The sequence below is a fragment of the Microtus oregoni genome, unplaced genomic scaffold, assembly GCF_018167655.1.
Source record: "Microtus oregoni isolate MIOR12 unplaced genomic scaffold, Mior012 000019F_ref0000042, whole genome shotgun sequence".
Lineage (NCBI taxonomy): Eukaryota > Metazoa > Chordata > Mammalia > Rodentia > Cricetidae > Microtus > Microtus oregoni.
In genome coordinates, this window is record NW_024543078.1 from 38,228,949 (window position 1) to 38,253,978 (window position 25,030).

The window sequence follows — 25,030 nt, forward strand, 5'->3', positions numbered from 1 at the left end:
GAAGCCTTTCTCAGGAATTAACCAGATCCCTCCCACCACAGGCTTCAGGGTGGAAAGGGAAAGCTCATCTGAAAGACATTTTCTTGCTTGAACAGAACCATCTATTCATCCCAATAGTAAAGCAGGCATCAGAGGCCACAGGAGCCCAGTAAGCCCTGGTTACTGCTCATGCTCATAGCAGACTTCAGCTGTGTTCATATCATGCTGGCTTTGCAGGCATGCAGAATGTAAAAATGCCTATAGAGGCTTCCACTTATACATCAAAGCAAGGTCCGGGACTCCAGGAAGTATGTGGTAGAGTCTTACAGGCAACCCATAGTAGGGTTGAAACTGCATGAAACTGTGAGCAATAGAAACCCCAGGACTTGGCGTGCCAGGAATGTAGAACACCTGCTGGAGAAAAGCCACTGGCAATAGATGAAGCCAGATAAAGATAGAGGCCATGTGGGCTCCAACCCAATATGCTTCTGCATGTTCTAGGTGTTGGGCATGGAGCTGCATTTCTGCCTTGTTCTGGTCTCATTCCTCTTTTCTACCCCTTCCCACATTTCTGTTTCGGAATGAAAATTATTATAATTGGTTTTAATGTCAACTTACCATAATTTATGATCACCTGAATAGAGAACCTCACTTGAAAAATTGTCCCAGTTGCCTTTGTTGATGGGGGGGGGGTATCTTCTGGTAGGAGCCCTGATTTTTCTTTTTTTTTAAGAAAAAAAAAGTGTCTCAGAAGGAAGCTTATTCTGCTTGAATAAAATTTAAAAAAAAAAAAGAAAGAAAGGATGGGGGCTGGATAGACGGCTCAGAGGTCATGAGTTCAGTTTTCAGTAGCCACAAGGTGGCTCACAACCGTCTATAATGAGATCTGGTGCCCTCTTCTGGTGTATAGACAGAACGCTGGCTAGGAGCTCTCAGCTAGGCTAGGGTTGAAGAGGCACAAGCAGTCTCCTATGTGATAGATCCTAGGATCATAATAGGAGGGCCTCTCCAGCTACAGGACATTCATTAGACGAGGCCTTGTGTCCTGAATCACTAGGATGGGGATTTGGGGAGGGTGCTATGCTAGACAGGTGCAAAGACTGTACCTCTCGGGAGTACCAGCCTATGAGAAAAAGAAGGCAGGACGTTTTCATGCTTAGGAACTTAGAAAATCACTATCTCCTGTCAACTTTGGGCGCCAGTCACTTTCTTTCCTTTTCTCTAAGCTGATGATCTCCACCATTTCTGCAGAATCAAAAGATAAAAACTGCTCAGCCCTTTCTAGTCTCTTGAATGTATTATAGTTTAGGGGCCTGGTTTCTCAGTCTTTGACGACCATGAGGAGACATTTTCCTTCCCCACGTATTCCCTGTCATCATGCTCTGACCCATCACACGAGGCCAAGAGGCAGAGGAGCCAGAAAAAAAAAAAAACTCAAACATTTTATCATTCAGAGAAAAATAGTTCCAGTGCAATTTTATCTTCAAATACAGGAAACTCTGGAGCAGAGGTTCTCAACCTGTGCGTCATGACCCTTTTGGGGGTCACATACCAGATATCCTGTGTATCAGATATTTATGATTCCTAACAGTAGCAAAATTACAGTTATGAAGTAGCAGCAAAATAACTTTATGGTTGGGGGTCAGCACAACATGAGGAACTGTAATACAGAGTTGCAGCATTAGGAAGACTGAGAACCACTGGTCTAGAGTGAAGGATCCAAGCAGACTGTGTAAGGTCTACAGCTTCAGTGTGCAAACGGTCACTTTACTGTTGCTGAACATTCCTGATTAAGTTCAAACATGATGGCTTGGTACAGAGATGAGCAGCTAGGAATCAGACAGCCCCTGGTAGGAAGACAAAGAGGTAAAAGAGGCTCCAAGTAGATCACTCTACTTTGTTTGTTTGTTTTTGTTTTTCAAGACTGGGTTTCTAGCCGGGCGATGGTGGCGCATGCCTTTAATCCCAGCACTCGGAAGGCAGAGGCAGGCGGATCTCTGTGAGTTCGAGACCAGCCTGGTCTACAGAGCTAGTTCCAGGACAGGCTCCAAAACCACAGAGAAACCCTGTCTTGAAAAACCAAAAAAAAAAAAAAACAACAACAACAACAAAAAAAAAAAAACCCAGACTGCCTCTGCCTCCCGAGTGCTGGGATTAAAGGCGTGCACCACCGGCGGCGGCAGATCACTCTACTTTTTACTTAAATTTCTAAGATGGCTGACTTCCTGTTTCTTCTCCCTCTTTAAAGACAAAGGCGTGTCCCCTGACTCCCACAGAGGAGTTGGGTGAGACTTTCAAATCTCCCACTGGAGAGCTCCTGTGGTGGGAACCAATCTGCTTCCCTATATTTGGATCATACAATCCCCTGCCAGAGCCCAAATCAGCCAAAGGAGAAAGGGAACTCGCTCCATTCCCAAATACAAAATCCCCTATCATCTGAGCAGACTCTGGCGCCATCTTTTGGCTTCCTCCCTACTACGGAGAGCCGCGTCTTTTTGTGTTTGTCTATGTGCTTCTGCTTTCAACAAACTTGGTTGAGTCCTGAGACCTTGCTTACCCTGCCTTTTTATTCTTTAAATTAACAGTATAAGAATTCATTCCTACAACCCTAGACACATCATCCTGACAGCATCAGAGAAGAAGTCTGTTTTGGGTTAGCTTTAAATTCATGAATTGGCCTCTAAGAGGGCCGTGGTGCAGCAAATATTTCAGCACTGAACACAAACGTGACCACAGCAGAATCAGACAGGATGGCTACAGAGAAGAGTGTGGAATATGGACTGGAGGACTGGGGACTTCTGTGCCTCAGGGTCTCTGATTTCTCCATCATCTCAGGCCAGATAGGCCTAATTCTAAGACTAAAGACTATCCAGTGGCGGGGGTGGGGAGAAGATACCATCTGGGAAGGAACCCAGAGCCTTCTCGAGAATCAAAAATGGTCCTAGCTTTTGATCAGCTTGTGTGAGGGGAAAAAACAAAACAAAACAAAAAAAAACATTCAGTAGCTGCAGAGTTGAGATGTGAGCAATTTATTCAAAGCAATGTCTCAGTATTCAAAAGAATCTGCATGAGCAGAGTCTGCGCAGTGCGCGCACACACACGGACTAACATTGTCCTCAGCTCTCAATCCCCTGCTAAAATGGGAAGCCCTTCTAAGATGCTTCTTCCCTCCCAGCTGTGACAAACTGTGACTGAAGTTCTCACGCATCATCCAGCAGGTTCTCCCTTCACTGAACGACACCACCAGAAGTCCTTTCTTTTCTAATGCTGCACCTAATGTCTAAAACATTCCTGAAGAATTGAGTTCTGAAAGGCGGTGGTAACACACATCTCTTATCCTAGCACTCGGTAGGCAGAGGCAGGCGGATCTCAGTGAATTTGAGGCCAGCCTGGTCTACAGAGTGAGTTCCAAAGTAGCCAGGACTATATAAAAGACCAAGTCTCAAAGAACAAATACAAAACATAATTAAGTTCTATAAAACACAAAAGATGATTTAATGTAGAAGTCATTTCCTAATGAATGAAGCCTAACTTCATTTTTAATTTTCAAAGTAGGTGAGAGGGCTGGAGAGATGGCTCATGGGTTAAGAGCACTTCATCTTGAAGAGGACCCAGATTCAGTGCCTAGCACCTATGTGCTTGCAAACTTTCAATCCAACAACAGAAAGTGAAATGCAGAGAAAGGAATCTAATATGCCACATTCTGTACAGATAAAGGGGTTCAGTGACCTCAGGTTTATTGTCTGGCCACCAACCGTCAACTTTAAAATAGAGGAAGAACTTGAGCAGAGGTAAGAGTTATAATGACTAAACAATCCTGGTCAAGGTGTGGTCTGGTTGAGCATTAGTTTTCTGTGGAGTGGTTCAAAAGAACTCCTTATTGCCTGAGGGGACAAGCTGATTCGCAGGTAATCACTACTTGTGCTTTAGGGTGCAGCCTAAGTCACAAATAATTACCCTCACTTGGGGGCCCTGGAAGGTCAACGTTGTTCAGTTTCCGTTCCTTGCTAGATGTTAACTCAATACCATTGCTCCAGGAATCCAACTTGACAGTCACTGGACACTCTAGGTGCCTTTCGGACCCGATTCAAGGAGTCAACATTTTTTAACAAAACCAGTTGCCGAGCGTTCCTTATTGGTATCACCTGCAGGAAAGCCCAGCTGCTCGCAGGCCCCGTCCTACTCTATGGTAAACATCCACTTTTATCTTTCATTAGGAAGCCTGTGTAAGGACTCCAGCTCTGCTAATCCATGAAAATGGAGACGAAGGAAAGTAGTTCCCGGATGGCAAAAACCGCACCTCTGAGTGACCACCAATAGATGATGGCCACCAAGCACTGAGACAGGGCCAGTGGCCACTACCAGAAGTGACCGGTGAGTGGGCAGGGGTGTGGGCGTTTACAAGACAGCTACCTAACGCGCGCTACCCAGCCCCAACCGCCAAAATGCACACGGCGTAGGTGTCTAGGCTACCTAAACCCGCCTCAGCGGACTAGGCCGGCTGACAATTCAATGAGGAAGCCGCTCTCTAGAGTCGTCGACGATTGGTCGAGCCCGTGGACGGTGACTGGCCCGGGACTTCTTCCTCTCGAGCGGTCCAGTGACATGATTGGTGCAGGCGCTCAGCCGCTCCGCCTGCCCCCGCGCGTCGCACGTCACTACCCGGCGTGCCGCGTACCCGCCTCCTCCGCTCGGCCGGCCCAAGATGGCGGTGCAGGAGTCGGCGGCCCAGCTGTCCATGACCCTGAAGGTGCAGGAGTACCCGACCCTCAAGGTGCGTTCTGGGCGCGGCCAGAGCCGCTTCCGCACCTTCGAAGGCGCCGTGGGGGCGCAGAGGCTGGGGCGCGGCGGGAGCCGCTTCTCCAGGGGCTGCACGGCCGGGGGCGGGGTCGGGGGCGGTGGGGCTGTGGCTCTCCGGGGCGTCAGGCAGGGGCCGGGGCCTTTCGGCGGGGCCCCCGGGAGCTCTCTGCGTCCTGGGGACCTGATGGCGCTGGGCGGCGGGGTCTGAGGACCCCCGAGGTCCGGGCGACGGCGCCTGAGCCCCGCCTTCCGCCTAGACTCTAGAGGCTGCGGGCATTCCGTGTGCGGGCAGCAGGGCTACGGCCGAGGCTGCGGGCACTGGAGAATTAGGGGCCCCTGGTCGCGGGCGTGGGTCGCGGCGGTACCCGGCGTCCTTCCGGAAGCTCGGCCTGGGGCGTGGCGGGCATGCCTTGGTGCTAATTAGGGGGCCAGTGGGGAGCATTGGCGACCCGGTGGCACCCTGCCTCGCTGGCCGTCCCCAGCGCAGCTCTTGCCCTTGGTTTCCGGGGCGTGACCTTGGGTGGTCGCTGCGCCAGTGCGTTCCTCTAGGACAAATGTTCACTCCCTGATGGACGACTGGTAGTGGCTCTTCGGTTAAAAGGGGGTTTGATGGTGGCGGATGAACTGGCGGTGAAGCACCGGGGAAGAAAGCCTTCGGAGAACAAATCGGGTAGTTTTTAGGAAGGCCGGCCGAGCCTTGGGGTTCTACATTCCTCCAGAGGGCCGGGCAGCTTTCTTCTGGAGCGCTTGGCAACGTGTCTATCTCTGTGGTGACCGAGCGGTTGCCGTGTGGCTTGGCGGTGGGTGGGTAGTTTAGCCGAGATTGAAGAGCACAGGTTCTAAGCTCGGCTGCCTGCTTGTGCTTAGGGAGCCCCGGAGTGCGTATGGGAGGCACCTGATTGCTGGCATTCTCTCATCAGATGTAAGCCCTAGGGAGCGTTTGTTTCCCACTAGGGTGAAGTGAGCGATCACGTATTGCACACGGACGTCTTGGCATTCACTGGAAGTTATCTGCTGTCATTGTCCCTGTGACATCTGACTGCTCTGGTGTAGTTGGTCTTCACAGGAGGGCAGAAGCAAGGCCCTGCTGCTCCTCTTCAGCAGTAGGTGAGCAGCCATATTTAATTGCTGTTTTGTATCCCATGCTTTATTCGCCCAAGGAAAGGAGCAAACAATGCTGGCATCCCAGCCTCTTCGCCACACCTTCAAAACGAAGGGTTATGGGGGGTGGGGGGGACAGACTCGTGACAAACTTAGGTCTTGTGCGTGCTAAGCAAATGTTCTGCTACTGCACTATACCCTTAGGCCTTGTTTTTTTTTGTTTGTTTAAAGCAGGCTTCTGTTGGCCTTGAACTCTCAATTCTCTTTGTACTTCCTCCTGAGTGCTGGGACTGTAGTTAGGCGCAGTTTTCTGGCATTGTTGGATTTCTGTTGATTGACAGATGGAAACCCTGCAGCTCCTAGTTGGCTGTACCTGGGAACTGCTATCAGTGGACCTGTAACCACTTTGGGGCCTAGTCAGGGCCTACAGGCCTGTTGCAAGGAAGTTGCTTTGGGAGAACGTGGTTTTCTGCTTTGGCTGGTGAATTTAAGACCCACAGACAGGAAGGGTTTCCAGAGCTCCCTCTCTGGCCTACTGAATGCCTTAGGCAGTGAAATGGATGGCCAGGAAAGGATTCTCCCAGTCTTACATCTTCTGGTGATCATGAGTGCACTTTGCATTCCAAAGCAGTTGTACAGCTTCTGAGTAAAATGATTACGTGGATCCTCATGCAGGTACAGAGAGGTGGTGGTGTCGTTAAACAAGATTGCTGTCTCTTTCTTTTTTGGAAGAGTGACAATAAGCAAAGATTTGTGGGTAGAAATGCTACTTCCTCCAGGAAAAAAATAACACTTCCCTCCAAGTCCTTTAGGTCCTAGCATATAATTTCTGTTCTGTTGACAGTGTGTCTTTGCTTTGTTAATGTTTTTCCTATAAGTTACTATTGCTTGTTTGTTCTTTGTTTTTTGAGATGGGCTCTCATACCGTCTTGGCTGGCCTGCAATTCACTGGGTAGCTAAGGATGACCTTGAATTTCGGCCGCTCCTGGCTCCAGAGTGCTGGGATTTCAGGCATGTGTACCACACCCACTTTATGCAGTGATGGATATCAGATCCAGGACTTTCTGCACGGTTGGCAAGTACTGTGCCAACTGAGCTACATTTTTTGCTTCATTTTTTTTTGTCATTTTTTTCAAGAGTAATTAATGCTGGGTACTGGGAAGTTTTAGAGCTTTGATTTAGAAGTATGTATTGGCACAGAATCGATCAGGATGCCAGGAGAAATGTATTTGTGGACAGTCTTAGGAACGTCCAGGTGCAGGTGTGACATGGTGCGTTGGGATCCACAGGAAGTGAGGACTGGGGGCTGGAGGGCTCCTGAACAGTCGTGGGAACGGAGTATACTAGATAGACCTTTACACTTTTTTATTCACTGAAAAATTCGTAATTTATATATTTTTATCATTGACAGATTTTTTTACCTGCCAAGCAAGGCCTCCTCAGATGTGCAGGCTTGACAACTGTAGGTGGGCTTAAGCAGTAGACTAAGATGTCTATTGTGCAGTCTCAGGCCCCTGGCAGGAACTCTTTTTCTGTTTTTCCTTTCTCTTCGTTTTCCTTTGAAGTGCTATTGCTGACATGCCCTGAGCATGACTCTTTCCTGTTCCTATATTTCCTCCATAGTGGTGAACTGATACAGGCTTCTTTTATAGCCCTTGGAACCTTTAGGCTTAATTTCCCAGTTTCTGGGGCCAGGAATTTCAGGATGCTTCCTAGTATCTCTAACCTCTGCCCACCAGGTGTAGGAGTGTCTTCAGAATACCTCCAGACATCACCAGGTTGCCCTGGGTACAAAGTCACCAGCATGAGGATCTCTGGACTGAATGTTGCTTTAGGGGACTTGTTTCTGTGTTCTTCAAAAGCTCTGGAAATGTGGTTCATAAGACATCCTCTTGTATTCTGACTGCAGAATTTTCTGCTGAAGTCTGTTCTGATGCCAGTTTGTAAATGACAGCCCTTTGAAGCAAGGGGAAACTGGGATTTGTGGCTCAACGTCTTAAGTTTAGATCCCTTGTTTGATTTAAGTTTTAAGCAATCTTTAGTTACAGAAGATTTTTCTTCCTTCAAATTACTCTACTGAAGACACCACTCCATCAGTATTCCTACTTCCCTCCAGATAGCTGTGGCCTAGTGCCATGCCAACCTTCTCTGCTCATCACCTAAGTCAGGAAGCAGCTGTTCAGTCCAGTGGCAGGAGCTGAAAACACTGGGACAGCCAGCTCTGACCCCAGCTCCTTCCTGAATCTCACCTGCTGTCCCTTTCCGCTTTTGGACAGCTAGTCAGGTGTCTAGCTCCTGCAGTTAGTTCTCTTAGACACACAGACACAGCTGCTGATCTGTTCTGTGCTTTACAGAAGCCTAGGTGTGTTTTTGAGCATAAACTCATGTGTTCTTGGAATTTTTACAGGAATAGTTAAAATTTCAGTCTTGAATTTGATAAAAGACTGGTGGACCAATTACTGCTTTGCTAATTCATATCTTGAAATATCACACAGAAAGTGTGATACAAGCCCTGTATTATAACTTAGAGCACTTTTGCAAACTTGGTTTTGGCTGGATTGGAAGGATCATCAAGTATTAAAGCTGCGGATAATCATAAAAGTTTGACTTGAGACAGGCACACACTGCATTAGGTAGTAGGTATAGCAGTATCCTACAACAGTCTAGATCTTCTAATATGCAGATTTGAAGCTGCTTTTCTCAGTGGGCAGGCTATATGATACTAAGAGTACTTGGTGCATTCTTTTTGCACTCTTAAGTACTTGGTAAATTGTAATCTGCTTACTCCTTTATGCACCAAACCCTGCCAGATCTTCAGCGTGCTCTCTATTCTAGTCTGAAGCGTCCTCCTTTTAGAACCTGCCATCCATTGGTGGGCCCACCTGGATTCCTTTTGTTCTTTAAGAACTCTGCCTGATGCTCAAGTGTCCCCACCTCTCACTCACCTTGTCTTTGATTTGTTGGACATTTGAGTGAATGAATCTGTTTCAGATGGGTGTCCCATTGGTGTACCTCTGTGTTTCTGAAAGGTGGGTGCCCACTGAGATTAGAAAGGCTTGAATTCCATGATAACTTCTGGGTTTTTATTGCTGTTTGGTTGTTATCTTAAACAGATTTTTTAATTAGGAAAACAAAACACTTTGTAATACCTAGTTCTCTGTGGTGGGTGGATCATGATAGAGGAATTGCTAAGTTGAGGCACCGATAATATGGCTCAGTAGGTAAAGGCACCTGCTGCCTGCCAAACCCGATGACCTGATTTTGATCCCTGGAACTCATGTAGTTGAAGAAGAAACCAGTTTCCCAAAAGTTGTACTGTGTTCTCATATACTGTATTAACACTCATGCTTCTACACACATGTACAGACATAAAAAATAAACTTCTGTTTTTGTTTGTTTTGAGATAGGGTTTCTCCACGCAGCCCTGGCTATCCTGGGATACTCTGTAGACCAGATTAGCCTTGAATTTAGAGATTTGCCTGCCTCTGCCTCCCTAGTGCTGGGATTAAAGGCTTGTGCCACCACCCTCTGGCATTAACTTTTTTTTTCTTTCTATTTTTAAAGATACCAGTGAAACCAATGTGAAATTGAGTAGTGGAAGGGGACTGGGCTCCTGTGACTGACAGCCTGAGCCAGTGATCATGGAAATAATAGCTGGTGCTGCAAAGCCTTGTGAACTGTGTAAAGTCTTGGCTGACATTGCCCCAGAGGCCTGCAGTCCAAGAAGAAAGGAGACTGACTGACCTGTATAGTCAGTGTATGTATCCATCTGTGGAAGTCCCATGACTACCAGTCTCATGGGACTGTGTCAGAGTTCAGACTCTGCTGGTGGTGTGCAGTTACAGAATCGTTAGACGTCGGAACCATTTGAAAACTTCAAGAGAGTTATTCACTGTTGTCACAACTAGTAATTATTTGGCAGAATGTGTCTAAATGGAGAAAACTCTGATTTTTTTTTTTTTTGGTTTGTTTGTTTTTTAAAGGTGTGGGCCTGGCTTAACTTTCCTGACTGTGAACCTCTGGTGCTACCCATTACCTACCTCTATCCCAGGTTATCCTTCCTCATGTCCTATCATCCGTCCTTCCATCCATTCATCCATCTTGAGCCAAGGTCTCTGTAGGCCCAACTGTCATGTACCTTGCCATGTAGACCAGGCTGGCCTCCAACTCATACCCTGTCCCCCAGCCTCTTCCTCCTTTTAGATACTCTTTCCTACCCATCTGTCTTCTCAGACCTTTCCCAGCTCAATTGCCCATGCCTATCTTGACAGTTGTGGGTCCATGTGCCCCACACTAGATCTTCAAAGTGTCTACTGGTGTTCCTTCCTGTCCCCTCCCTACTGGGTTGGTCTGCCAGTTTTTAGACAAGAACTATTGCTGCTCTCTCTACCTTCTTCTCTTCTTCCTGCCTTCATACTGTTGAACCACATGTTTCTTCAGGTTTTCTTCTTTCTTTCTGGGCAGTCTATGGTTCTTTTACTGTTTCTTCAATCTTCTTTTTACTAGCTTTTTGGTGTCACCAGTTAACCCTGAGAGGTGGCCTTAGTGCATGCATCATCACTGCCCAGCTGATTTTTGGGTATTTGGGATAGTCTCACTGTATAGCTCTGGCTGCTTTGGAACTCGCTCTGTAGACCAAGCTGGCCTGAAGCTCAAGAGATCCTCCTACCTCTGCCTCCCCCAGTACTGGGATTAAAGGTGTGCGCCACCATAATAACCATCTTAATTACTCATTTTTAAAGATTGATTTTTAATTATGTTAGGTGTTTGTGTGTCTGCATGTTGGTATGAACATATGAGTGCACATTCTCTGAGAAGGCTGAAAGTATCAGATTCCCATATCTAGAGCTACATTTTCCAGTCTTGTCATGGGTGCTGGGAACGAAGCCTCAGATCCTTTGGAGCAGCAAGTGCTCTTAATCGCCGAGCCATTTCTGAAGCCCCCACCCCCAGTTTTGGTTTCTTTATAGTGTTAGTCACAGTTCTACAGAATTATCTACACTTATGTCTTTTTTCTTTTCCTTCTCTTTCTGTCAGACATCTCCTTTAGAATATGTTTTAGTAAGCCTTGTGGTGGTGGTGAATGGCTTTAATCCCAGCACTTGGGAGGCAGAGACAGGCAAATCTCTGTGAGTTTGAGGCCAGCCTGGTACCTGGTCTACAGAGCGAGTTCCAGAACAGGCTCCAAAGCTACATAGAAACCCTGTCTTAAAAGAATATGTTTTGATCACTGCCATATTCCTAGCACATCCAAGAGTACCTGGCACAGAGTCACTATAAACAGCCATTGGCCAAATTAATTTCTTTACTGTCTGGTTGGAAAATTCCTTAAAATTTTATGTCACTTTTGTGCATTTATTTGAATTCCAGGATGCAAGCATATGCATCCTTCCTTGTTTCGTTTTGTATCTGTTCTCTAACCTACTTTTGCTCTGGAATTGCAACATCGACCTCCTGCCCCTAGATGTCCAGCATTCTTACTGCTAAATTTCAGCCTAGAGTCAGCCATCTGTGGATTCTGCGTTGATTCAAGCAGTTGCCCCGCTTCTGAAGGCCCGGACAGCTCACTTGGAGGGTCTCTTGCACACAAGTACTTTCACCTTAAACTCTTCTGCTTGTGCCACTCCCCATGGGCTGTGCTCAATACTTGGTTTCCATTGTGGCCTGCCTGCCTATGCCCATTGTCTTGTTCTGATGATTAGAAATAAGTTATCTGTCCCCTATCCTTGCCCATCTCCATCTCTCACAATTAAAAGATGTACAAATAATGACTGCCTTTTAGTTATCCAGTGAGCAAATTGTCACATTCTCTCTTAGCTTATCTTGTTTACTATCTCTGGAGTAGCCTCACCTCTGCTTTTGCCCACATTGCCCTTGGTCATGCTATAACTATATTTATAGTGCTTAGACCCTATGCTGTGACCATGTGTCCATCTATAGCAACCTATCAGCAGGTATCCTGGTGTTCTATTTGACCTCCATAGTCTTGAGGCACATTCCTGTTTGGCTTCCACAGTAGCCACTTGCCTGACTTTCCCAGGCTCACAGCTGACTCTCATTCTTTATGGCGCAGCACCCAAGCTCGACCCTGGTAGTTGGGATCTTAGTGATCACATGAGTGATAACTGTAATGACGCTGTAACATGCAAAGACAGTTGTTAAAAACTTCCCAATTGTGAAAAAGCCCAGTACTGGATAGCTACATGCTAAAACACTCCGCAATATCTAAATCTAAGCTCCCAGCACTTGGGAAATGGAAGCAGGAAAATCAGGAGATCAAGAAGAGACTGTAGTCAGTCTGGGCTGGCTGACATTCCTCAAACCAGTAGAATCGCACATTAATGTCAAATGAGTTCTCCCAGAAATGCAAAGTTAGCTCACCTTGTGGAAATCAGTATAATGGACATATTAATGGAATAAAGGACAAAAACTACACCATCATCTAAGTGAATACAAAGTAAAATCTTTTCAAGATGAAAATACCAACTTTCTCAACCCAATAAAAAGTCTTCAAAAAAGCAATTAACATAATGCCTAGTGGTCAGAGACTGAAAGCTTCCCCTAAGATACAGGACAGATGTCACTCCTCAGCACTTCATTTAACTTTGGCCTGGAAATTGTGGTCAGGGCAGACAGACAAGAAGCCATATCTTGGAGACTGGAAAGGAAAAAGCAAGACTATCTGCAGATGACATGATCATGCAAGCTGAAGGAATGCCCACCAACACACAAGCTATTAGACTTGATGAGTTAGTTCATTGTTGTTGCAGAATACAAAAGCAGTATATAAGAATAAGTATATTATATTTTGTATTTCTGTACCTTAGAAGGGAGCAGCCTAAAAGGAAATTAAGAAAATTTGATTTACTGTTGTACCAAAATAATACAATATGTAAGAATAAGGCAGGATTGTTAGGATAGCATTACTGCCTGAATTAATGTGCAGACTCAACATGATCTACATCAAAATCTCAGCTGGCATTTTTGTAGAAATTAGCAAGCTGTTTGTAAATCAACAGTATGACTCAGGAACCCAGACTAGTCAAGGCAACCTGATAAGCAGCAGTTAAGAACTTGGAATTTTGGGTTTCAAACTTCTTATGGAGATGTAAGATTGCATGATATTGGCAAAAGAATAGACATAGCAAGAGGGGTGGTGGTGGCACATGCCTTTAATCCAAGCACTTGGGAGTGGGAGGCAGAGGCAGACAGATCTCTGTGAATTTTAGGCCCTACTGGTCCAAGAAGACCAGAGCTACACAGAAAAACTCTGTCTCAAAACATAAACAAAACAAAACAAAAAAAAGAATAGATATAGCTACCAAAATTAAAGTAGGCATTTGTTTGTACATTGCTGAGGATTGAACCCAACACTTTACTCTTTACACACAAAGCCAAGCACTGTACCAATACTGCACTACACACTCAGCTTTTTTTAAAAACAGAATCCATCTTTTTTTTTTAGAATACTTATTTATTATGTATACAATATTCTGTCTGTGTATATGTCTGTAGACCAGAAGAGGGCACCAGACCTCATTACAGATGGTTGTGAGCCACCATGTGGTTGCTGGGAATTGAACTCAGGACCTTTGGAAGAGTAGGCAATGCTCTTAACCACTGAGCCATCTCTCTAGCCCCACATTCAGCTTTTAACCCATATATTTAGAGTAATTTATTTTAGCAAGTATGTCAAGACAGATCAAGAATAGTGTTTTCAACAAGTGCTGAAAATAACTGGGTTTTCACAAACAAAATGTAGTTGGGTCCCTATATTACAAAATATCCAAGAGCTAAAAATAAGTCAAAAGAACTAAATGAAAGTTCTAAAATTATAAAGCTTCTAGCACAATATACAAGATAACTCTAACCTTGAGTTAGTCTGTGGTTTCTTAACACCTGAGCACAAGGAGCCCCAAATAAAAGACTGGTTTGTGGGAAGCTGCGAAAATGAAAAGACTGTCATTCAAAGTAAGTGTGCCCATGTCCAACCCCTAAAAAATGTATGCTGAAGCCCCAGTCCTTGTGGTGTAATCTTTGAGAATGGTTCAATTTGGAACAGATAAAATGTGCTATATATAGCCAAGGATGAGGAACTTTTTTTTTTAGTTTAGCATTTTTGCTTTAAACATACCTCATCCAAGTTTTATTTGTTTATTTTGTTTGTTTGTTTGTTTGTTTGTTTTTCGAGACAGGGTTTCTCTGTATAACAGCCCTGGCTGTCCTGGAACTAGCTCTTGTAGACCAGGCTGGCATCAAACTCACAGGGATTCACCTGCCTCTTCCTCCCGAGTGCTGGGATTAAAGGCGTGCGCCACCACCACCTGGCCCCAAGTTTTATTTTTAACCTCTTGTCACATTTGCAATTTTTAAATATTTTAAAAGTTGTGTGTATGAATATTTTGCCTGCATTTATGTAAGTGTACCCTGTGTGCCTGGTGCCTATGGAGTCCAGAAGAGAGTGAAGGATCAACTACAACTGGATACAGACAGTTGTGAACCACCTCGTGGGTGCTGGAAACCAATCCCATGTCTTCTGCAAGAGCAGCAAGTACTTGTAACTGTTGAGCCATTTCCAGTCCTCCATTTGCAATTTTTAAAATTCTTTGATGTATTCATGTGTGTGTATATATATATATATGTGTGTGTGTGTGTGTGTGTGTGTGTGTTCATTTTTACCTTCCCTATCCTCTGATTCTCCTAATCAGTACTAAATCTACTTTCTTTCAACAAGTCCCTTACTTAATCTCGTTTTATATTTTGTGAACCAGTGAGTATAGAGTTACTTGCAGGAGGATGGATGGGGGTTATCTATTGGAGCATGGGCAACAGTGCTATATACCACTGAAGAAATAACACCCATTCCTCCAGCAACCTCTAGTTGCCAGTAGCTCCTCAAGGAGTGGTGTGGCCTCGTGAGCCCCTTTGCAGTCCATAATGGAATGCTGATGGGCCCCATCGTGACCACAGCTGCTGTGAGCTCGTAAGTACAACCACCATGTCATGTCCAGAAAACTGTTTCACAGCCCTCTCCCCATCCTGTGGCAGTTACATTCTTTCTACTCCCTCTTGAGTATGCCTCGAGCTTTGGAGGGAGTGGCACAGATGTCCCATTTGGGATCCAGCACAGGACGGTCATGTACTTTCAACACTTTGATCAGTTATGAGTCTTGTTAAACTGTTGCTCACTACACAGAGAAGCTTCTCTGACCAATACTGAGAGCATCACTCGTCTATAGTTAATAAATACTTAAGCAGTTTGACAGCTTGACCACAAAACAGCCTTAATAGGTTCCCTAAAAGGAAACCAGCCATAGACTTTTGACCAGGTTTACAGTACCAAATGTGAATTCCTCCTGTGTAGTAGATCTAAAATCCAATCAGAAAATGGTTGGTTACTAACCCTCATAACGTTCATACTGCTATTGCAAAAGTGGTCAACTCTTTGCTGGCAGGCTTCATAGCTGAGTAAGTTTGTTGATGGCTATTTTTCCTCTCCTAGCAGCCTGTGTAGCACCTTCCAACACTGTGAAAGTTATCCAGAAAGAAGGAAGTTTCCAAGTCCTGGCACCAAAGTGTGTGGTGTTTTCAGCAATGGGGTCATAACCATCCAATTCTGATTGGCAGCCTTGAACAATGGCAGTAAAGTAGCCTGTATTGTTTTAGGGACCTCTCGCACTTCAGTGGCCAACAACTTAGGGGAGGCACTCCACACCTGGTACTAGGATTTTTATTTAATTTATGGCTTTGGGAGCAGTATAATTTACCCATGCAGGGTGACTACATTCAAACCTTTTTTTTTTTTTTTCTTTTTTTAAGACAGGGCTTCTCTGTGTAACAGCCCTGGCTGTCCTGGACTAGCTCTTGTAGACCAGGCTGGCCTCAAACTCACAGAGATCCACCTGCCTCTGCCTCCTGAGTGCTGGAATTAAAGGTGTGTGCACCACTGCCTGGTTCAAACTTCTTTTAATTACAGTTTTCAATTAGCTTACAAAATAGGTTTTCATATGACTTTTTAATACTCAATTTGATTACCCTTCCCCCACCCCTTCTCTTCCCCATCCCTCCTTACACCTTTTTACCTGTATTTTCCCTGTTTACTGTCATATCACATGTGTTCTATCAACTGATCGTCTTCTTCCATTCTCCTGCTCTTCCTTGTAAGTGCTGGGATTACAGGCATGTGCCACCATAGCTGGTTTGATGTGATGCTTGAGATGGAGCATAGGACTTTGTGCATGCTAGTCAAGCATTGTACTGTGAGTGACACTAATCCCAGCCTGGATTATTGTGTTTTTTGTTTGCATTCATTTATTTTGTATGTACATGTATGGGCATGCATGAGTAGAGAGAACAGCTTTCAGGAGCCAGTTCTCCTTGTATGAGGTTCCAGGCATCGAACTCAGGTCGCAGGCTTGGGAACAAGTCCTTTTGCCCACTGAGCTGTGTTCCTACTCTCTAATGTTTTCATATGAAGACCAAAAGAAAATGTGGGGTTATAGCAAGCAAGAGAATTTTTGCTAGATCCAGCACTGCCAGGACCTTGCTCCAAGATTTTCAGCCTTTTTAACTTCTATAGTTGAGTGTATAAGCTGAGCTGACCAAGATAATTGTTCACAAAATAGGAAGAAACATTTGCAAATCACCGATCTGATAAGAGCACGTGTTGAGCTATATGAAGAAATCTTACTGTTGAGTAATGACTTAAATTTTAAAAATGAGCAGACATGGTAGATAAAGCAAAGTTCTCACTATGCAGACTTGAGGACCTGAGTTCAGATCCCAGGACCCCCCGCATAAAGCCTTGTTACGGAAGGCTACCTGTAGCCCACCTGTAATCCTAGCATGTGGAAGACTGAGGCAGGGTATCCCAAAACAGCTGGCTGTCTCTAGACTAGTCAAATTGACAAGCTCTGGATTGGGCAGGAAACCCTACCCCAATAAAATAGAGACACCATAAATGTCAACCTCTGGCCTGTACACACACTTGTGCATATGCACCTACATGCATTCCAAAAACAAAAACAATTTGAAGACTTTCTCCAGAAAAGATCCACAGATAGCCAGTAAGCACATAAGAAGGTGCTCAGTGTCTTTAGTAATCAAGGAAATGCAAACCAAAGCCACTGGGACACACTACTTCCTTCTGCTATAATGGGGTGGGGAGATGTGGAGAAATCGGAAACCTTCAGGTGCTGTTGATGGGAGTGAAAAACAATGGTGCCTCCTTTTGAAACACCCTAGGCATTAGGTAGTTGCTGTCTATACAAGGTACAAAAACTTTCACAATCTTATTCATAATTGCCCCAAAGTACATGCAGTCTTAATGTGTGTGCATAACAGTTATTAATACAGGATTGCTCATCATCTAGAAAGAGAGCAAAGCACTGGTATATGCCACATCATGATCAGTCTCAGAAACAACAACAACCAAAAATAGACAGACAAAACCTGTTGTTCCATTTGTGTGAGATTTCAAGAACAGAGACGGAGTCATGGCCTATGCTTGTGTCTTGAGGAATGGCCGTGATGTGGTTATGAAAACACTCTCTTATAGATGGTGGTAATGGTTTCACAACCTTGTAATTACAATCAAACCTCCTAAGTGTTATCTTTTGAAGAGGGTCTTAGAGTATGTGAATTACATAAATAGTAACAACATTCCTTTTTTAAAATTGTAAGTGTTGGCTTGACTGACAAATGAAGTGGCCTCATGGCCAGATCTGTTGGTTGGCTAGGGTACACAACGCTCTGCATACATGAGCAGTTGTTTTAAAGTCTGTTCAGTGACCAGGTTAGGAAGCCAGGCATGGTCTGTGACTCACATCATCTCCACCTGTGTCCCTTCCTCATCAGTGATGTGAAGCCCAGACTCAGAGGAGTTGCCCATCACATATATGTACTACATTCTTTCAGGGCCGCTGTGAACTTGTGTGTCTGGAGAGCACTGGGAATGTTACATGCTCTGAGTTAAGATGAATCTGGTTTTAAAGACTTAGTACAAAGTGGGGGATGGGCACCGTGTACCAGCTGGATACAGATTGGGGTCCTAAGTGTTCTGTTCAGTTCTTCAGCTGATTGGATGAGACCCGCACCAGAGAGGCCATCAGTTTTACTGAGGACTGACTTACTCATCCAGAAACATGCTCACAGACACCCAAAGTCTGTGGCCAAATCAAGATTCTGCCTAGGAATAACCACTTTTCTTTTACAGTTTTCCTTTATATTTCCTGGTCACAAAAAACCAGCATTGTAGGTCTTCCATATGTCGTTTTGGATGGCATTCCTGCTGATACTCTGGCCTGTTTTGAGAATAGGATTTTTGCTATTCTCATTTTAAATTGTTTGTAAGCGCTCCACATTTCCCCTGAAAGGAGTCATGCTAGATGTGTATATTCCAGGGGCTTCCTTCCAGTCTGGCTTCTGTTCTCTTTCCTAGGTTGTTGTCTACAGAGCAGAAGTTTGGGTTTGGTAAAGAGCGTTGATGAGTTTTTCTTCACAGGTTGTGTGGTTTGTGTCATTTACAAAGCTTGTGTCCTCTTAAAGATCATGACAATGTCTTGTTTCTTCCTCAAATGATTAATAGAAAGTGTCAGCTCCTATTTTTGGATATGTGATCTGCTTCAGAGTGGTCTTGATAGATGTATTACGCATGGCTTAGTTTTCACTACTTTGAGGGGAGTTTCCAGTCCTGCTATTGTCATAATGACTACAATTTCCCTTGGCCTTGTGGCTGGACATGTATGGTTGATGTTGGACTCTATTTGTGGTTTCTCCACTCTCATTTGGTCTATCTCTAAGCTCAGACCAGCACCTTGTTAAGGGAATCACAAAGGTTTATAGTTACTTCTTTTTGTTGTGGTTTGGTTTGGTCTATGGTAATGGTGTTGACATGGGATCTTATGCAGCCCAAGCTCAAACTCACTAACTTTCTGCCTTGGATTCCATGCCACCATGCTAAGCTATAGTATTAAGTCTTGATATCACGTACCATTGCTCATATTATATCAAAATTGTTAGTTGGTTTCTTTTGCCTCAGACTTACTATGTAGTCAGAAAGGATCTAATCTTGAACTTCTTATCCTCCTGCTTCCTCTTCCTGAGTGCTAGGATTGCAGGTGTGCACCACCACTATGCAGTTTGTGTATGCACTGTTGGGGAACAAATTCAGGGTTTCGTGTACTCTGGAAAGCATTGTTTGTCCCAACTGAGCCACATTCCACCCTGAAATTTAAACTTTTTTTTTTTTTTGGTTTTTCGAGACAGGGTTTCTCTGTGGCTTTGGAGCCTGTCCTGGAACTCGCTCTGTAGACCAGGCTGGTCTCGAACTCACAGAGATCCGCCTGCCTCTGCCTCCCGAGTGCTGGGATTAAAGGTGTGCGCCACCACCGCCCGGCTTAAACATTTTTTTGTAGTAAAAGCACAACATAGAATTGTTAAAGTGTACAGTGTGTGCGCTCTTACTTGTGTGTACCCTCATGGTGCATGAGGTCTCTGGAAAATTCAGTCTTATAGAACTGAAGTTCTGCCATTAGAGAATTACTGTGCATCCTACTTTTTTCTCTGAGAGCTTGTAGTTTTTAAGAGTCTTGTTTAGTAGACTTTGATCTTTTTGGGAGTCTTGTTCAATGACAGTTTTGTCATTTTGTGGTTAGCTCGTCTTACTTAACATGATGTCCTCAGGTTTCATCCATATTTTGGTATGTGGCAGGACTTTCCACTGTAAGGCTGAATTATATGTATATGCTGCATTTTCTTCATTCATTTGTCAGTGAATACCCAGATGGCTGCTGTTGGGGTTGTAGTAAACATGGTATGCAAACATCTTGTAGATTTGATGCACACTCAGAAGTGGGCCTGCTATCATATGTGGTTGTCTGTAGTTGGCATTTTCTTTGGCTGCCAACCAACTCCCAAATAGACACTTAGTATTAATTATGAATGCTCAGCCTTAGCTTAGGCTTGTCCCACTAGCTTTTTTTAACTTAATTTAACCTGTTTCTATTCATCTATGTTTTGCCTCAGGGCTTTTCACCTTTCCTTTATTCTGTATGTCCTGCTTTCCTGCTTTCTCTATGTCTGGCTGGGTGGCCCCTAGTGTCTCCCTGTCATCATCTTTCTTTTCTTTATTCTCCCCTGAGCCTAAATTCCTTCTACTTACTCTCCCTGCCTGGAAGTTCCTATTCCTCCTCCCTAGCTACTGGCCATGTAACTTTTTATTAAACCAGTCAGGTGCCTTAGGCAGGCAAGGTAAAACAGCAACACATCTTTATATAGTTAAACAAATGCAACTTTTGTTTTGTTTTGTTTTTTGTTTTTTTCAAGCTTTCTCTATTGCTTTGGAGCCTGTCCTGGAACTCACTCTGTAGACCAGGCTAGCTTCGAACTCACAGATATCAGCCTGCCTCTACCACCCAAGTGCTGGGATTAAAGACGTGCGCCACCACTGCCCAGCTATACAACACATCTTTACATAGTTAGACAAATATTTTGCAACACAAATGCAACTCATCTTTGCGTAGTTAAATATTACACATTTCCCCCTTGTCTAAATAAAAAGAAAGGTTTTAGCTTTAACATAGTAAAACTATACTCAATAAGAACACTTATAAAGTAAGAATTGTATTTACAATATCCAGTCCATTTGCACTTGACAAATTCAGAGAAAATACTCCATTATCTGTCCTATCTTGGTGAATCCAAAGTTGTGTATCTAATTTACTTTCTATCCTAACTCGTATTACCATCCCCAAATGATCTTTTTAGACCTCAAGTCATTTTCTTAGATAAAAGTTTAAGCTTTTATGTTTCTCAACCTTTTAGACTTTACATTTCTTATGTAAGTTTCTTTTCTGAATTTGGTAACAAGAAAAACTGTAACTATCTCTTCTTCAACTCCATCAGAGACCCAAGAAGGATATATTACATGAGTAAACAGGAAGTGCAGAACAAGCAACTTCCAAAATTATAGAAACGAGAGCAACTGGCTGCCTGGACAGTCGCCCAGAGTTTCTCTGCAACATTGGGGCATCCATCTTTGGCTTCCAGGCCTAGAATATCTGACAGACTTTTATATGAAACATTAATTTGAAGGACTGCTGTATCTTATCTTGACCAAGTTTAGGGGTCTTTTTCCTTTGTGTTTTTCCTGTCCAGTTTGTATAGTATACTGTCTGTATTTGAGGCAAGGGCAGTTTCTTGCTCAAATGGCTAGCTTTACCACAATGAATGTGAGCTCCATATTATGGAGGTTCTTCTATACTCATCATCCTTTTATTAAGAAGATTGGTGCTGCCAGGAGCAACGTGTCTGACTGTCATGAAAAGCATTAGGTTATTAAACATCTTAAATGCCATATTCTGTAGGTCTCTGAAATGTTTGAACATCGTCTGTCTATCTAAAATATATCTCTGTTTAACCTTGTAAACATACCTAATGTAACTACAAGCTTGATTATTATAGATAAGTAACTACTAACCTGTATTTTTTAATTATCCTAAACAGAAATAATAGCTTTCAAGGACTAGAACTTTATATTACATTTTTAAATGAGCTGCATAGATAGCTTAAACAAGAGTAGAAAAATATATATGGTATGTCAAAAATAACCTTAAATTTGTATCCATATACATACATCCATTCCAGTGTGTAAAATATTTGAGATGAATAGTTAGTTGTCTTTAGTCCTATATTCCTGTATTCCCACTAAATGATAACAAACATCCATAACCCACCGAATGACCAAAACCATCTATCCCACTTCTTGGGGATGTAGGCATTTTGTTCTCTAGACTCCTTCCTGTTGCCAGAGGGTGACAGCATCCCCAGGGGATCCTGAGAAAATTGAGATAATGGTCAAATCCTAAGAAAACTAGCAGTAACGTTTTTTAATCTAGTCTCTGTGTAATGGGAAAGTGCAAGGCTTATCTGAAGTCCTGGCTAGAGTAGTCTGTGAGGCTGGACCATCTCAACTGTCTGCCTTGAAGTTGTTGTGACTGCAGAACTCTGAGGAGACCGCAACAATTGTTCATGGTAATCCTCTGGTGGTTCACCATTAACGGTGCCATTCCTGTCCTCACCAGCAAGACACTTTGCTAATACATGGTGTGGTTTCAGTGTGGTTTTGTTGTTATTTAGAGACGAGGTCTGTGTGCCTGCCTCTGCTCTCCTCAGTGCCATCATGCCTGGCTACATTTTATTTTGGTAAAAGCCATCCTAACAGATATGAATGAGGCAATGCTTCATTGTGGTTTTAATTTGTATTTTTCCACTCGAGTGATAATAGCATCTTTTATTTGTTTACTTGTTTGTTTTTAGATTTCTTTTTTTGCTGAGCATGTGGCACATGTCTTTAATCCCAGCACTTGAGAGGCAGAGGCAGGCAGATCTCTGGGTTCAAGGCTACTCTGTTCTATAAAATAAGTTTCAGGACACCCATGGTTACATAGATAAACCCTGTCTCTAAAAACTAAAAGAAAAAAAAATGTTTCCTTTTTAATCCCACTGTGTGTGTGTGTGTGTGTGAGAGAGAGAGAGAGGAGAGAGGAGAGAGATAATGATAATGGAAGGAGGGATGGAGGGATACAGGGATGCATATAGTACCCTTAGAGGCCAAAAGAAGGTGTTGATCTCTGGGAGCTGGAGCACAAGCTGGTTTGAGTTGCCTGGTGTGAGTTCTGGGAATGAGCCATGTCTCCTCCCCCCACACCCCATCATTTATATTCTTGCATAGCATCTTTAGAGACTTTACACACTTTTTTTTTTTTTGCTGAGTTTAAGAGATATTTTTCTTTTTTTTGAGACAGGATCTTTCTATGTATCTTAGGTGTCCTTGGAATGTGATGTGTATCACCTAGACAGGCTTTGTACTTATATTCCTACCTTCACCTCCAAGTACCAGTAATGCAAGTGTTAGACACGTGGCTTATATACCATCCTGCAGGTTGTTCTTTATGCTGTTGTTTTCTGCTACTTGTAAACATCCTTGCTGCCTCATTTGTCTTTTTTGTGAAGAGTATATATTTAGTATTTTGCCTTATTTCCGCAGTTTTTCCTTAAAGTCTATTACATGTATAGGCATGTTAGTTACCATCTTTTTTAGTATCATGTCCTGTGTCTGTTGTCTTCCCTTATAGATTTCCTGTTTCGCCTTATTGAATACTGTCTTGAGACATTTTCCTCCCAGAGAAAATTTGTGCTTGCTGAACTTTTCAGACTTGCGTATCTAGAAATGTCTTTAGACTGTCCTTATCTGTGAGTGGTGATTTAGCTTGGGTCTTAATTCTGCTGTTCATTCTCCAGAGCCCTTTGGAACTTACAGTTTGGAATCACCTGGCATAACTCAATGAGGGGAGCATTTGTGTCTGGAAAGGGGCAGAGAAAAGAGGACTGGTTTCCAGGTCTGGGAAAGGTATGGGTAAAAGGAAGAAGCTGGTTTGGAAGCTCCTTCTTGATTGTTGACTATACTATGAGACATGTTCTAAGAGGCCCTGAGAGTAGTCAGCTACTTTACTCATTCTCTAGTCTTAGATGAGATGCAGGCACCTGGCCTAGGCCCTAGGAGGAGCAGACCATTATGCTGGAGTCTGGGGAGGGGGAAGGTAAGCTAAAGAAGGGAGTAAAGAGGGGTGCCTGACAAGCATGTGTCTAAGTCTAACCAAGGAAAGTTGACACTAGGCTCTTCTAAGGTTAGACTCAGGCGTGATGGCTGGCTGGGAAGAGATGTTCAATGCAGAACCCCAGAAGGACACTCAGCTGACAGTATTAGGAACTGTCACAGTACCTTTCAGGTCTATGCCATCATATTAGCCCAACACAGACAACCATTATGGGTTAATGCAGGATGAAGAGTTAATAAGAGGTCTGAGCTATTGTAGACTGTTGTGATCCAGCTGCCCTCACTCCCCATGACCGGCAGGGGAACTTCCTTGTGGTCTGTAATTGACAAGGATGTTTTGTGTTCTTTCTGGCCGGTGGGTCTCTACAGAAGGAGTAGAGGTATAAAAGGTTGCTGGGCAAAATACAGGTTGCTATTCTTCCACCTAAAAAGAAGCCTCCATGTCTCAATCCCGGCCACGCACACACACACACCCCCACCCCCCACCAGTCTCGGCTATCCAGGCTGCACTGGCCGCAGCAGTAGACCTCTGTGTGTTTCTTTGAGACTGATCAGCTGAGGGTCCAGGCAGGACAGAAACTTCAGTCAACATGTGAACCATTTGCAGTGCAAGCCATATGCTGTGCAGCCTTCCTGTAGATTCCACATGGACATGGTGGTTTTGTTCACACCTCACTTCAATATACTCAGTCTTGGATTTTATTTTCTCAAAAGATTCTCAACAAAGCCATGGGCTTAGAATAGATGACTATCTACCATCTCTCTAGATAACAGATGGACACCCTGAACTGATGGGGTTTTGCTGTCATTACCTGTGTTGGTAGACCATCTCAGTAAGTATGGAGCAACGTAGATGTGTTAGTCCCAGCAGTCAGCTGATCTGCTGACATATTTTATAACACTTGAAACCTGCAGGTGTTATATGCTAGGTTTCACTCAGGCATGGGGCGTAAGACTTGGCAGAATTCTGATTCTGTTGAGAGTCTATTCACATCACCCAGTGCCACCTAGATGGAGCTTTATGCACAAGTTTATAATTACATTTTTATATTTATTGGAATATAGTTTTAATGTGTGGCAGATGGTATTGTGTAGCTTGGGTTTTGTTTTTGTTTTCATTTTAATTTTTATTAACTTGGTGTTGCTGTATTGAAGGAAAGTATGGGTCCAGGTCAGAAGAGCAACTGTCTAAAGGATCGCCAGCAAAGGGAGAAAAGGTAGAGTGAGGGGGCTAGTGGGACTCCTTTGCTCACTCAGTGCTCCTGCCTTGTAGTCAGATGTTTTTGTTTTGATTTTTAAAGAGTTGCTTATATAATTTTATATGTATATCTGAGTGTATGGATGTATACCATGTGCATGTAGGTTCCTGAGGATGCCTCAAGAGCATGTCACATCCCTGAAGCTAGAATCACCGCAGTTGTGAGTCACCTGATATTGGTGAGGTGAACTGAACCCAGGTCCTCTATAAGAGCACCAAGTGCTTTTAACAGCTAAGCAACACCTGGTGGAATTTGTTAGATGATAACCCATGAC

At 43.9% G+C, this 25,030-nt stretch overlaps 1 protein-coding gene across 4 annotated transcripts in view; it reads left to right on the forward strand.

Moving 5' to 3' along the window:
* The first annotated feature begins 4,213 nt into the window (after positions 1-4,213).
* LOC121459812 (E3 ubiquitin-protein transferase MAEA) overlaps positions 4,214-25,030 on the forward strand; it is a 39,381-nt gene continuing 18,564 nt past the window's right edge. Inside the window, exons 1-2 of one of the 4 annotated variants that reach the window (XM_041669837.1) lie at positions 4,654-4,753; positions 5,700-5,886. Coding sequence is in view for 1 of the 4 variants with exons in the window: in XM_041669836.1 (XP_041525770.1) it covers positions 4,685-4,753 (69 nt within the window). In the remaining 3 variants the exon portion in view is untranslated. Of the gene's footprint in view, positions 4,354-4,629; positions 4,754-5,699; positions 5,887-25,030 lie in introns of those variants that run through there. The other 3 variants (XM_041669838.1, XM_041669839.1, XM_041669836.1) reach the window with 3 other exon arrangements.